We start from the raw sequence: 14,432 nt of genomic DNA on the forward strand, positions 1-14,432 counted from the left end.
AGAGGGACCTTCTATGTCCGCTCACTCTGGTGGGTCAGTGAGAGGGACCTTCTATTTCCAGTCACTCTGGTGGGTCAGTGAGAGGGACCTTCTATGTCCGCTCACTCTGGTGGGTCAGTGAGAGGGACCTTCTATATCCAGTCACTCTGGTGGGTCAGTGAGAGGGACCTTCTATATCCAGTCACTCTGGTGGGTCAGTGAGAGGAACCTTCTATGTCCGCTCACTCTGGTGGGTCAGTGAGAGGGACCTTCTATGTCCGCTCACTCTGGTGGGTCAGTGAGAGGGATCTTCTACGTCCGCTCACTCTGGTGGGTCAGTGAGAGAGATCTTCTATGCCCGCTCACTCTGGTGGGTCAGTGAGAGGGACCTTCTATGTCCGCTCACTCTGGTGGGTCAGTGAGAGAGATCTTCTATGTCCGCTCACTCTGGTGGGTCAGTGAGAGGGACCTTCTATGCCCATTCACTCTGGTGGGTCAGTGAGAGGGACCTTCTATGTCCGCTCACTCTGGTGGGTCAGTGAGAGAGATCTTCTACGTCCGCTCACTCTGGTGGGTCAGTGAGAGGGACCTTCTATGCCCGTTCACTCTGGTGGGTCAGTGAGAGGGACCTTCTATGTCCGCTCACTCTGGTGGGTCAGTGAGAGGGACCTTCTACGTCCGCTCACTCTGGTGGGTCAGTGAGAGAGATCTTCTATGCCCGCTCACTCTGGTGGGTCAGTGAGAGGGACCTTCTATGTCCGCTCACTCTGGTGGGTCAGTGAGAGGGACCTTCTACGTCCGCTCACTCTGGTGGGTCAGTGAGAGGGACCTTCTATGTCTGCTCACTCTGGTGGGTCAGTGAGAGGAACCTTCTATGTCCGCTCACTCTGGTGGGTCAGTGAGAGGGACCTTCTACGTAAGCTCACTCTGGTGGGTCAGTGAGAGGGACCTTCTACGTCCGCTCACTCTGGTGGGTCAGTGAGAGAGATCTTCTATGTCCGCTCACTCTGGTGGGTCAGTGAGAGGGACCTTCTACGTCCGCTCACTCTGGTGGGTCAGTGAGAGGGACCTTCTATGTCTGCTCACTCTGGTGGGTCAGTGAGAGGAACCTTCTATGTCCGCTCACTCTGGTGGGTCAGTGAGAGGGACCTTCTACGTAAGCTCACTCTGGTGGGTCAGTGAGAGGGACCTTCTACGTCCGCTCACTCTGGTGGGTCAGTGAGAGAGATCTTCTATGCCCGCTCACTCAGGTGGGTCAGTGAGAGGGACCTTCTATGTCCGCTCACTCTGGTGGGTCAGTGAGAGAGATCTTCTATGTCCGCTCACTCTGGTGGGTCAGTGAGAGGGACCTTCTATGTCCGCTCACTCTGGTGGGTCAGTGAGAGGGACCTTCTACGTCCGCTCACTCTGGTGGGTCAGTGAGAGAGATCTTCTATGCCTGCTCACTCTGGTGGGTCAGTGAGGGGAACCTTCTATGTCCACTCACTCTGGTGGGTCAGTGAGAGGGACCTTCTATGCCCGCTCACTCTGGTGGGTCAGTGAGAGGGACCTTCTATGTCCGCTCACTCTGGTGGGTCAGTGAGAGGGAGCTTCTATGTCTGCTCACTCTGGTGTTTCAGTGAGAGGGACCTTCTATGTCCGCCCACTCTGGTGGGTCAGTGAGAGGGAGCTTCTATGTCCGCTCACTCTGGTGGGTCAGTGAGAGGGACCTTCTATGTCCGCTCACTCTGGTGGGTCAGTGAGAGAGAGCTTCTATGTCCGCTCACTTTAGTGGGTCAGTGAGAGGGACCTTCTATGTCCGCTCACTCAGGTGGGTCAGTCCGCTTACTCTGGTGGGTCAGTGAGATGGACCTTCTATATCCAGTCACTCTGGTAGGTCAGTGAGAGGGACCTTCTATGTCCGCTCACTCTGGTGGGTCAGTGAGAGGGACCTTCTATGTCCGCTCACTCTGGTGGGTCAGTGAGAGGGACCTTCTATGTCCGGTCACTCTGGTGGGTCAGTGAGAGGGACCATCTCTGCCCGCTCACTCAGGTGAGTCAGTGAGAGGGACCTTCTATGGCACCTCATTCAGGTGGGTCAGTAAGAGGGACCTTCTAACTCAGAGGGTCCTCTCACTCACCACCAGGGTAAGTGCACATAGAAGGCCCTCTCCAATTGGCCCACCTGGGCAAGCTGACATAGAGGACTCTGCCTCTTATTGGCCTACCCAGACAAGCTGACATAAAGGGCTCTCTCTTATTTGCCCACCCGGGAGAGCTGACATAGAAGGCTTTCTCTTATTGACCCAGCCGGGCAAGCGACCAAAGAGGGCTCTCTCTTATTGGCCCACCCAAATGAGCTGACAGAGGGTTCTCGCTTCTTGGCCCATGTGGACAAGCTGACATAGAGGGCTCTCTCTTATTGGCCCAAGCAAGCAAGCTGACATGGCTCGCTCAGGCAGTTCAATGACAGAGAACCCACTATGGCAGCTCGCTCAGGCGGATCAGTGAGACTGGACCATCCTGCAATTTTAACATATAGAGATTCAAAATACAAATGTTTGATGACAAAATCTTCGAAAACACTGATAGTCCCGAATTATGGAGCATGGAGACAAATTAATCCAGGACATTCTCCATCATGATAGGGCAAAACTCTGCTACCACCCTCATGTAAGAGAGGGTATTTATACCTGTGAGTTTACCCTTGATGAGTAGTTGAGAGAGTATTAATAGCTGTGGTATTACTCTCACGAGGAGAGAACATCGACAGCACTGGGTCTAGACTTGATTCACTCCGGGGATCTATGCCCTGGGTTTGTGGACTTGTTGGTAATCTGTCCCTGGGTAGATCAGTGAGATGATGTCAGTCATGTTATAGTCTCCATGGATCAGAGGATGAGCCGTCATCTCTCTGGTGGAGAGTCTCGGCTATGGGTTGTTGATTACCTGACAGAAGCATGGGATCTTTATCCACAGATTTGCGGACCTGATCTGACTCTCCGGTTAGAGAACTTTCATCAATTTTCAGATCATTCCCCTGAATAAACACGCCATCTGCGGGAAGCAGGTCCCCTGAGGAGAGAGGATCCAGGTGAAGGTTTACCTTCCGAGGATCCAATGAGCGGATCAGCAGCAGCCATAACACCTACCGTATTTTACTTGTGCAATGTCTCCCACCACAAGTTCTGCCACTGGGATCTGAATGACCTGCGCGGCCCTCACCACGGTGAACTTCTGCTCCTGCTCAATACGGCTTTGGAGACCTCTGAACTGCTTTTCTTTACTCCAGTCATTGAAGGCCGTGACAAGCACAACACAGACAACCGAGAGAAGAATAGCAGCTCCTTCAATCCAGCCTGCATCTGCTTCACCCTCATCTTCTGTTCCAGCTGCAACTCCACCACAACCTGCAATGATTTCACAATGAGAAGCTGGCCATCTCTGTGCCGCACCCTGAGCTACCCACCAGACTCCCCAGTATACCACCCTCTGACCGATGAAGAGCTCCTGTATATGCCATCCTCAAAGCTCCATCTCCCCCTCTGTATGACATACCCGTCACCATTCATGGACACCTTCCCTGTACGTCACCTCTTCAAATGCCATCGGCACATTTTCTGGATGCTATTACCTCAAATTTCTTGGAGGCCTCTTCAGTATATTGCCCACAGATTATTCATGGCGATGACCACAATGAGGCACCCCAGACCATCCATAGAGGCCACCTATATACCCCTCAACACAGCTGGGGCAACTCCTCTGTAAGATACAGACACTCCCCCTGTGTAATATCACAGGTGTAATACAGACACTCCCCTGTGTAATATCACAGGTGTAATACAGATACTCCCCCGTGTAATATCACAGGTGTAATACAGACACTACACCATATAATATCACAGGTGTAATACAGACACTCCCCCTGTGTAATATCACAGGTGTAATACAGACACTCCCCCGTGTAATATCACAAGTGTAATACAGACACTCCCCCGTGTAATATCACAGGTGTAATACAGACACTCCCCCTGTGTAATATCACAGGTGTAATACAGACACTCCCCCGTGTAATATCACAGGTGTAATACAGACACTCCCCCGTGTAATATCACAGGTGTAATACAGACACTCCCCCGTGTAATATCACAGGTGTAATACAGACACTCCCCCGTGTAATATCACAAGTGTAATACAGACACTCCCCCGTGTAATATCACAAGTGTAATACAGACACTCCCCCTGTGTAATATCACAGGTGTAATACAGACACTCCCCCGTGTAATATCACAAGTGTAATACAGACACTCCCCCTGTGTAATATCACAGGTGTAATACAGACACTCCCCCGTGTAATATCACAGGTGTAATACAGACACTCCCCCGTGTAATATCACAGGTGTAATACAGACACTCCCCCGTGTAATATCACAAGTGTAATACAGACACTCCCCCTGTGTAATATCACAGGTGTAATACAGACACTCCCCCGTGTAATATCACAGGTGTAATACAGATACTCCCCCGTGTAATATCACAGGTGTAATACAGACACTCCCCCTGTGTAATATCACAGGTGTAATACAGACCCTCCGTGTAATATCACAGGTGTAATACAGACACTCCCCCGTGTAATATCATAGGTGTAATACAGACACTCCCCCTGTGTAATATCACAGGTGTAATACAGACCCTCCGTGTAATATCACAGGTGTAATACAGACGCTCCCCCTGTGTAATATCACAGGTGTAATACAGACACTCCTCATGTGTAATATCACAGGTATAATACAGACACTACACCATATAATATTACATGTGTAATAGACACCCCCCTCCATGAAATACAGAAACACCCATCGTAATATCACACGGGTAATACAGACACTCCCCGTGTAATATCACAGGTGTAATACAGACACTCCCCCTGTGTAATATCATAGATGTAATACAGACACTCCCCCGTGTAATATCACAGGTGTAATACAGACACTCCCCCTGTGTAATATCACAGGTGTAATACAGACCTTCCGTGTAATATCACAGGTGTAATACAGACACTCCCCCGTGTAATATCACAGGTGTAATACAGACGCTCCCCCTGTGTAATATCACAGGTGTAATACAGACACTCCTCATGTGTAATATCACAGGTGTAATACAGACACTCCCCCGTGTAATATCACACGTGTAATACAGACACTCTCCCCCATGTAATATCATAGATGTAATACAGACACTCCCCTGTGTAATACCACACGTGTAATACAGACACTGCCCCCGTGTAATATCACAGGTGTAATACAGACGCTCCCCCTGTGTAATATCACAGGTGTAATACAGACCCTCCCCCCATGTAATATCACAGGTGTAATACAGACGCTCCCCCTGTGTAATATCACAGGTGTAATACAGACCCTCTCCCTGTGTAATATCACAGGTGTAATACAGACGCTCCCCCTGTGTAATATCACAGGTGTAATACAGACCCTCCCCCCATGTAATATCACAGGTGTAATACAGACGCTCCCCCTGTGTAATATCACAGGTGTAATACAGACCCTCTCCCTGTGTAATATCACAGGTGTAATACAGACGCTCCCCCTGTGTAATATCACAGGTGTAATACAGACACTCCCCCTGTGTAATATCACAGGTGTAATACAGACGCTCCCCCTGTGTAATATCACAGGTGTAATACAGACACTCCCCCTGTGTAATATCACAGGTGTAATACAGACCCTCCCCCTGTGTAATATCACAGGTGTAATACAGACACTCCTCATGTGTAATATCACAGGTATAATACAGACACTACACCATATAATATTACATGTGTAATAGACACCCCCCTCCATGAAATACAGAAACACCCATCGTAATATCACACGTGTAATACAGACACTCCCCCGTATAATATCACAGGTGTAATACAGACACTCCCCCCGTGTAATATCACAGGTGTAATACAGACACTCCCCCGTGTAATATCCCATGTGTAATACAGACACTCCCCCGTGTAATATCCCATGTGTAATACAGACACTCCCCCGTGTAATATCATAGATGTAATACAGACACTCCCGCGTGTAATATCACAGGTGTAATACAGACACTCCCTATGTAATATCACAGGTGTAATACAGACACTCTCCCGTGTAATATCCCATGTGTAATACAGACACTCCCCCGTGTAATATCATAGATGTAATACAGACACTCCCGTGTGTAATATCACAGGTGTAATACAGACACTCCCCCCGTGCAATATCACACGTGTAATACAGACACTCCTAACTTGTAATATCACAGGTGTAATGCAGACAATCCCCCCGTGTAATATCACAGGTGTAATACAGACACTCCCCCGTGTAATATCACACGTGTAATACAGACACTCCTAACTTGTAATATCACAGGTGTAATACAGACAATCCCCCCGTGTAATATCACAGGTGTAATACAGACACTCCCACGTGTAATATCACAGGTGTAATACAGACACTCCCCCCGTGCAATATCACACGTGTAATACAGACACTCCTAACTTGTAATATCACAGGTGTAATGCAGACAATCCCCCCGTGTAATATCACAGGTGTAATACAGACACTCCCCCGTGTAATATCACAGGTGTAATACAGACACTCCTAACTTGTAATATCACAGGTGTAATACAGACAATCCCCCCGTGTAATATCACAGGTGTAATACAGACACTCCCACGTGTAATATCACAGGTGTAATACAGACACTCCCCCGTGTAATATCACAGGTGTAATACAGACAATCCCCCCGTGTAATATCACAGGTGTAATACAGACACTCCCACGTGTAATATCACAGGTGTAATACAGACACTCCCCCCGTGTAATATCACAGGTGTAATACAGACACTCCCCCGTGCAATATCACACGTGTAATACAGACACTTCTGACTTGTAATATCACAGGTGTAATACAGACAATCCCCCCGTGTAATATCACAGGTGTAATCCAGACGCTCCCCCCGTGTAATATCACACGTGTAATACAGACACTCCCCCATGTAATATCACACGTGTAACACAGACACTCCCCCGGTGTAATATCACAGGTGTAATACAGACACTCCCCCGTGTAATATCACAGGTGTAATACAGACACTCCCCCGTGTAATATCACAGGTATAATACAGACACTCCCCCCTGTGTATTATCACAGGTGTAATACAGACCCTCCCCCTGTGTAATATCACAGGTGTAATACAGACCCTCCCCCTGTGTAATATCACAGGTGTAATACAGACACTCCCCCGTGCAATATCACACGTGTAATACAGACACTCCCCTGTGTAATATCACAGGTGTAATACAGACACTCCCCCGTGTAATATCACAGGTATAATACAGACACTCCCCCCTGTGTATTATCACAGGTGTAATACAGACCCTCCCCCTGTGTAATATCACAGGTGTAATACAGACCCTCCCCTGTGTAATATCACAGGTATAATACAGACGCTCCCCCTGTGTAATATCACAGGTGTAATACAGACACTCCTCATGTGTAATATCACAGGTATAATACAGACACTCCCCCCGTGTAACATCACAGGTATAATACAGACACTCCTCATGTGTAATATCACAGGAGTAATACAGACACTACACCATATAATATTACATGTGTAATAGACACCCCCCTCCATGAAATACAGAAACACCCATCGTAATATCACACGGGTAATACAAACACACCCACCGTGTAATATTACATGTGTAATACAGACACTCCCCCGTGTAATATCACACGTGTAATACAGACACTCCCCCCGTATAATATCACACGTGTAATACAGACACTCCCCCGTGTAATATCACAGGTATAATACAGACCCTCCCCCGTGTAATATCACATGTGTAATACAGACACTCCTCCGTGTAATATTACAGGTGTAATACAGACACTACCCCCGTGTAATATCACAGGTGTAATACAGACACTCCCTGTGTAATATCACAGGTGTAATACAGACCCTCCCCCTGTGTAATATCACAGGTGTAATACAGACACTCCCCCCGTGTAATATCACAGGTGTAATACAGACACTCCCCCCGTGCAATATCACAGGTGTAATACAGACACTCCCTGTGTAATATCACAGGTGTAATACAGACACTCCCTCGTGTAATATCACAGGTGTAATACAGACACTCCCCCATGTAATATCACAGGTGTAATACAGACACTCCCCGTGTAATATCTCATGTGTAATACAGACACTCCCCCCATGTAATATCTCATGTGTAATACAGACGCTCCCCCATGTAATATCACAGGTGTAATACAGACACTCCCCGTGCAATATCACACGTATAATACATACACTGCCCCCGCTGTAATATCACACGTGTAATACAGACACTCCCCCCGTGTAACATCACAGGTATAATACAGACACTCCTCATGTGTAATATCACAGGAGTAATACAGACACTACACCATATAATATTACATGTGTAATAGACACCCCCCTCCATGAAATACAGAAACACCCATCGTAATATCACACGGGTAATACAGACACACCCACCGTGTAATATTACATGTGTAATACAGACACTCCCCCGTGTAATATCACACGTGTAATACAGACACTCCCCCCGTATAATATCACACGTGTAATACAGACACTCCCCCGCTGTAATATCACACGTGTAATACAGACACTCCCCCGTGTAATATCTCATGTGTAATACAGACACTCCCCCGTGTAATATCACATGTGTAATACAGACACTCCCCCCGTGTAATATCACACGTGTAATACAGACACTCCCCCGTGTAATATCTCATGTGTAATACAGACACTCCCCCGTGTAATATCACATGTGTAATACAGACACTCCCCCCGTGTAATATCACAGGTGTAATACAGACACTCCCCCGTGTAATATCACAGGTGTAATACAGACACTCCCCCGTGTAATATCACATGTGTAATACAGACACTCCCCTGTGCAATATCAAAAGTGTAATACAGACACTCCCCCCGTGTAATATCACAGGTGTAATACAGACACTCCTCCGTGTAATATCACAGGTGTAATACATACACTGCCCCCGTGCAATATCAAAAGTGTAATACAGACACTCCCCCCATGTAATATCACAGGTGTAATACAGACACTCCCCCGTGTAATATCACATGTGTAATACAGACACTCCCCCCGTGTAATATCACAGGTGTAATACAGACACTCCTCCGTGTAATATCACAGGTGTAATACATACACTGCCCCCGTGCAATATCAAAAGTGTAATACAGACACTCCCCCCGTGTAATATCTCATGTGTAATACAGACACTCCCCCGTGTAATATCACATGTGTAATACAGACACTCCCCCCGTGTAATATCACAGGTATAATACAGACGCTCCCCCTGTGTAATATCACAGGTGTAATACATACACTGCCCCCGTGCAATATCACAGGTGTAATACAGACACTCCTCCGTGTAATATCACAGGTGTAATACAGACACTCCCCCCGTGTAATATCACAGGTGTAATACAGACACTCCCCCGTGTAATATCTCATGTGTAATACAGACACTCCCCCGTGTAATATCACATGTGTAATACAGACACTCCCCCCGTGTAATATCACAGGTGTAATACAGACACTCCTCCGTGTAATATCACAGGTGTAATACATACACTGCCCCCGTGCAATATCAAAAGTGTAATACAGACACTCCCCCCGTGTAATATCACAGGTATAATACAGACGCTCCCCCTGTGTAATATCACAGGTGTAATACATACACTGCCCCCGTGCAATATCACAGGTGTAATACAGACACTCCTCCGTGTAATATCACAGGTGTAATACAGACACTCCCCCCGTGTAATATCACAGGTGTAATACAGACACTCCCCCGTGTAATATCTCATGTGTAATACAGACACTCCCCCGTGTAATATCACAGGTGTAATACAGACACTCCTTCGTGTAATATCACATGTGTAATACAGACACTCCCCCGTGTAATATCTCATGTGTAATACAGACACTCCCCCGTGTAATATCACAGGTGTAATACAGACACTCCCCCCATGTAATATCACAGGTGTAATACAGACACTCCCCCCATGTAATATCACAGGTGTACTACAGACACTCCCCCGTGTAATATCTCATGTGTAATACAGACACTCCCCCGTGTAATATCACAGGTGTAATACAGATACTCCCTCAGGTGTAATATCACATATGTAGTAATGCTGGTGGTCTCAGACTTTGCGGTCCGTTAGCTCTCGCAACCAAACTCTCGGGGTCTGGCTCCCATACTGTGTGTGATGTCCTGCTGTGACCGTCACCCACCTTCATTCTCTCCTCCAGGTGGTTGGTAGAATGACAATCCTAGAGATATAATGGCTGCAATTTCCAGGATGATCAGCGTGACGTCCTGCAGTGCTTCCCAGACCAACTGTAAAAAAGTTTTTGGCTTCTTTGGAGGTATAAAGTTTTTTCCAAATACTTGTCTTCTCTTCTCTAGATCTGCTGCTGTGCCCGGCAGTCCTGGGAAGAAAGTAATGGAGCAGGACATTAACCTGACCGAGAACGGGCGCGTAGCTGTTCACATGAAGCAGCCTTTAAAGAGCACATTAACGACAATTGACAAGGCTTAATATTGTGAACCTCGCCTTCAAATAGGTAGTCAATTTCACATCCAGGGTGGTCCGACTTCCAGTATGCCCATTTGTGTTTGTAGGTTCCACACTGTGCAGAAGTAAATGTTTGGTAGAGCTGAGACATGCGCCACTGTCACTACTGACACCTGCTCCACTGCCGTTACCGAGACCTGGACAACCATCTCTACAGAGACCTGCGCTACCACCGCTAAAGACCTGCGCCACCGCCGCTACCGAGACCTGGACCCCCTCCGCTAAAGAGACCTGTGCCACCGCCGCTACCGAGACCTTGCCCACCACCACTACCGAGACCTGCGCCACCGCCATTACCGAGACCTGTGCCAATGCTGCTATCGACACCTGCTACACTGCCGTTACCGAGACCTGGACAACCATCTCTACAGAGACCTGCGCTACCACCGCTAAAGACCTGTGCCACTGCCGCTACCGAGACCTGGACCACCTCCGCTACAGAGACCTGTGCCACCGTCGCTACCGAGACCTGCGCCACCGTCGCTACAGAGACCTGCGCCACCGTCGCTACCGAGACCTGCGCCACCATCGCTACAGAGAGCTGTGCTACCACCGCTACAGAAACCTGTACCACCGTTGCTACAGTAACCTGCGACACTGCTGCTAACGACACCTGCGCCACCGTCGCTACAGAGACCTGTGCCACTGTTGCTACAGTGACCTGCGCCACCGTCGCTAGAAAGACCTGCGCCACCATCGCTACAGAGACCTGCGCCACCGTCGCTACAGAGACCTGCGCCACTGCTGCTACCGACACCTGCGCCACCGTTGATACAGAGACCTGCGCCAACGTCGCTACAGAGACCTGTGCCACCGTCGCTACCGAGACCTCCGCCACCGTCGCTACCGAGACCTGCGCCACCGTCGCTACAGAGACCTGCGCCACCGTCGCTACAGAGACCTGCGCCACTGCTGCTACCGACACCTGCGCCACCGTTGATACAGAGACCTGCGCCAACGTCGCTACAGAGACCTGCGCCACCGTCGCTACAGAGACCTGTGCCACCGTCGCTACCGAGACCTCCGCCACCGTCGCTACCGAGACCTGCGCCACCGTCGCTACAGAGAGCTGTGCTACCACCACTACAGAAACCTGCGCCACTGCTGCTACCGACACCTGCGCCACCGTCGCTACAGAGACCTGCGCCACCATCGCTACAGAGACCTGCGCCACTGCTGCTACCGACACCTGCGTCACCGTTGCTACAGAGACCTGCGACACTGTCGCTACAGAGACCTGCGCCACCGTCGCTACAGAGACCTGCGCCACTGCTGCTACCAACACCTGCGCCACTGCTGCTACTGACACCTGCGCCAACGTCGCTACAGAGACCTGCGCCACCGTCGCTACAGAGACCTGTGCCATCGTCGCTACCGAGACCTCCGCCACCGTCGCTACCGAGACCTGCGCCACCGTCGCTACAGAGACCTGCGCCACCGTCACTACAGAGACCTGCGCCACTGCTGCTACCGACACCTGCGCCACCATTGATACAGAGACCTGCGCCAACGTCGCTACAGAGACCTGCGCCAACGTCGCTACAGAGACCTGCGCCACCGTCGCTACAGAGACCTGTGCCACCGTCGCTACCGAGACCTCCGCCACCGTCGCTACAGAGACCTGCGCCCCCGCCGCTACAGAGACCTGCGCCACCGTCGCTACAGAGACCTGCGCCACCGTCGCTACAGAGACCTGCGCCACCGTCGCTACAGAGACCTCCGCCACCGTCGCTACAGAGATCTGCACCACTGTCGCTACAGAGAGCTGTGCTACCACCGCTACAGAGACCTGTACCACCGTCGCTACAGAGACCCGCGCCACTGCTGCTACCGACACCTGCGCCACCGTTGCTACAGAGACCTGCGCCCCCGCCGCTACAGAGACCTGCGCCACCGCCGCTACAGAGACCTGTGCCACCGTCGCTACCGAGACCTCCGCCAACGTCGCTACAGAGACCTACGCCCCCGCCGCTACAGAGACCTGCGCCACCGTCGCTACAGAGACCTACGCCACCGTCGCTACAGAGACCTGCGCCCCTGCAGCTACAGAGACCTGCGCCCCTGCAGCTACAGAGACCTGCGCCACCGTCGCTACAGAGACCTCCGCCACCGTCGCTACAGAGGCCTCCGCCACCGTCGCTACCGAGATCTGCACCACTGTCGCTACAGAGAGCTGTGCTACCACCGCTACAGAGACCTGCGCCCCCGTCGCTACAGAGACCTGCGCCCCCGCAGCTACAGAGACCTGCGCCACCGTCGCTACAGAGACCTGCGCCACCGTCGCTACAGAGGCCTCCGCCACCGTCGCTACAGAGGCCTCCGCCACCGTCGCTACCGAGATCTGCACCACTGTCGCTACAGAGAGCTGTGCTACCACCGCTACAGAGACCTGTACCACCGTCGCTACAGAGACCCGCGCCACTGCTGCTACCGACACCTGCGCCACCGTTGCTACAGAGACCTGCGCCCCCGCCGCTACAGAGACCTGCGCCACCGTCGCTACAGAGACCTGCGCCACCGTCGCTACAGAGACCTGTGCCACCGTCGCTACCGAGACCTCCGCCACCGTCGCTACCGAGACCTGCGCCACCGTCGCTACAGAGAGCTGTGCTACCACCGCTACAGAAACCTGCGCCACTGCTGCTACCGACACCTGCGCCACCGTCGCTACAGAGACCTGCGCCACCATCGCTACAGAGACCTGCGCCACTGCTGCTACCGACACCTGCATCACCGTTGCTACAGAGACCTGCGCCACTGTCGCTACAGAGACCTGCGCCACCGTCGCTACAGAGACCTGCGCCACCGCCGCTAGAGACCTGCGCCACTGCTGCTACCAACACCTGCGCCACTGCTGCTACTGACACCTGCGCCAACGTCGCTACAGAGACCTGCGCCACCGTCGCTACAGAGACCTGTGCCATCGTCGCTACCGAGACCTCCGCCACCGTCGCTACCGAGACCTGCGCCACCGTCGCTACAGAGACCTGCGCCACCGTCACTACAGAGACCTGCGCCACTGCTGCTACCGACACCTGCGCCACCGTTGATACAGAGACCTGCGCCAACGTCGCTACAGAGACCTGCGCCAACGTCGCTACAGAGACCTGCGCCACCGTCGCTACAGAGACCTGTGCCACCGTCGCTACCGAGACCTCCGCCACCGTCGCTACAGAGACCTGCGCCCCCGCCACTACAGAGACCTGCGCCACCGTCGCTACAGAGACCTGCGCCACCGTCGCTACAGAGACCTGCGCCACCATCGCTACAGAGACCTCCGCCACCGTCGCTACAGAGATCTGCACCACTGTCGCTACAGAGAGCTGTGCTACCACCGCTACAGAGACCTGTACCACCGTCGCTACAGAGACCCGCGCCACTGCTGCTACCGACACCTGCGCCACCGTTGCTACAGAGACCTGCGCCCCCGCCGCTACAGAGACCTGCGCCACCGTCGCTACAGAGACCTGTGCCACCGTCGCTACCGAGACCTCCGCCACCGTCGCTACAGAGACCTACGCCCCCGCCGCTACAGAGACCTGCGCCACCGTCGCTACAGAGACCTGCGCCACCGTCGCTACAGAGACCTGCGCCCCTGCAGCTACAGAGACCTGCGCCACCGTTGCTACAGAGACCTGCGCCACCGTCGCTACAGAGGCCTCCGCCACCGTCGCTACAGAGACCTGTGCCACCGTCGCTACCGAGACCTCCGCCACCGTCGCTACAGAGACCTGCACCACTGTCGCTACCGAGATCTGCA

At 51.6% G+C, this 14,432-nt stretch overlaps 1 protein-coding gene across 7 annotated transcripts in view; it reads right to left on the reverse strand.

Annotated features, from left to right (window-relative positions):
• Positions 1 to 14,432, reverse strand: part of LOC141157680 (plasma membrane calcium-transporting ATPase 2) — a 513,073-nt gene that overhangs the window by 348,817 nt on the left and 149,824 nt on the right. For all 7 annotated transcript variants that reach the window (XM_073645226.1, XM_073645230.1, XM_073645228.1 and 4 more), the window contains exons 2-4: positions 10,329 to 10,526; positions 3,111 to 3,368; positions 2,908 to 3,033 (exon numbers count right to left, since the gene is read on the reverse strand). In XM_073645226.1, coding sequence (XP_073501327.1) covers positions 2,908 to 3,033; positions 3,111 to 3,368; positions 10,329 to 10,526 — 582 coding nt within the window. The remainder of the gene's footprint in view (positions 1 to 2,907; positions 3,034 to 3,110; positions 3,369 to 10,328; positions 10,527 to 14,432) is intronic.

This window comes from Phyllobates terribilis, unplaced genomic scaffold (genome assembly GCF_046119375.1).
Source record: "Phyllobates terribilis strain yellow unplaced genomic scaffold, ASM4611937v1 Scaffold_8__6_contigs__length_399053987, whole genome shotgun sequence".
In the NCBI taxonomy this organism is placed as follows: Eukaryota; Metazoa; Chordata; class Amphibia; order Anura; family Dendrobatidae; genus Phyllobates; species Phyllobates terribilis.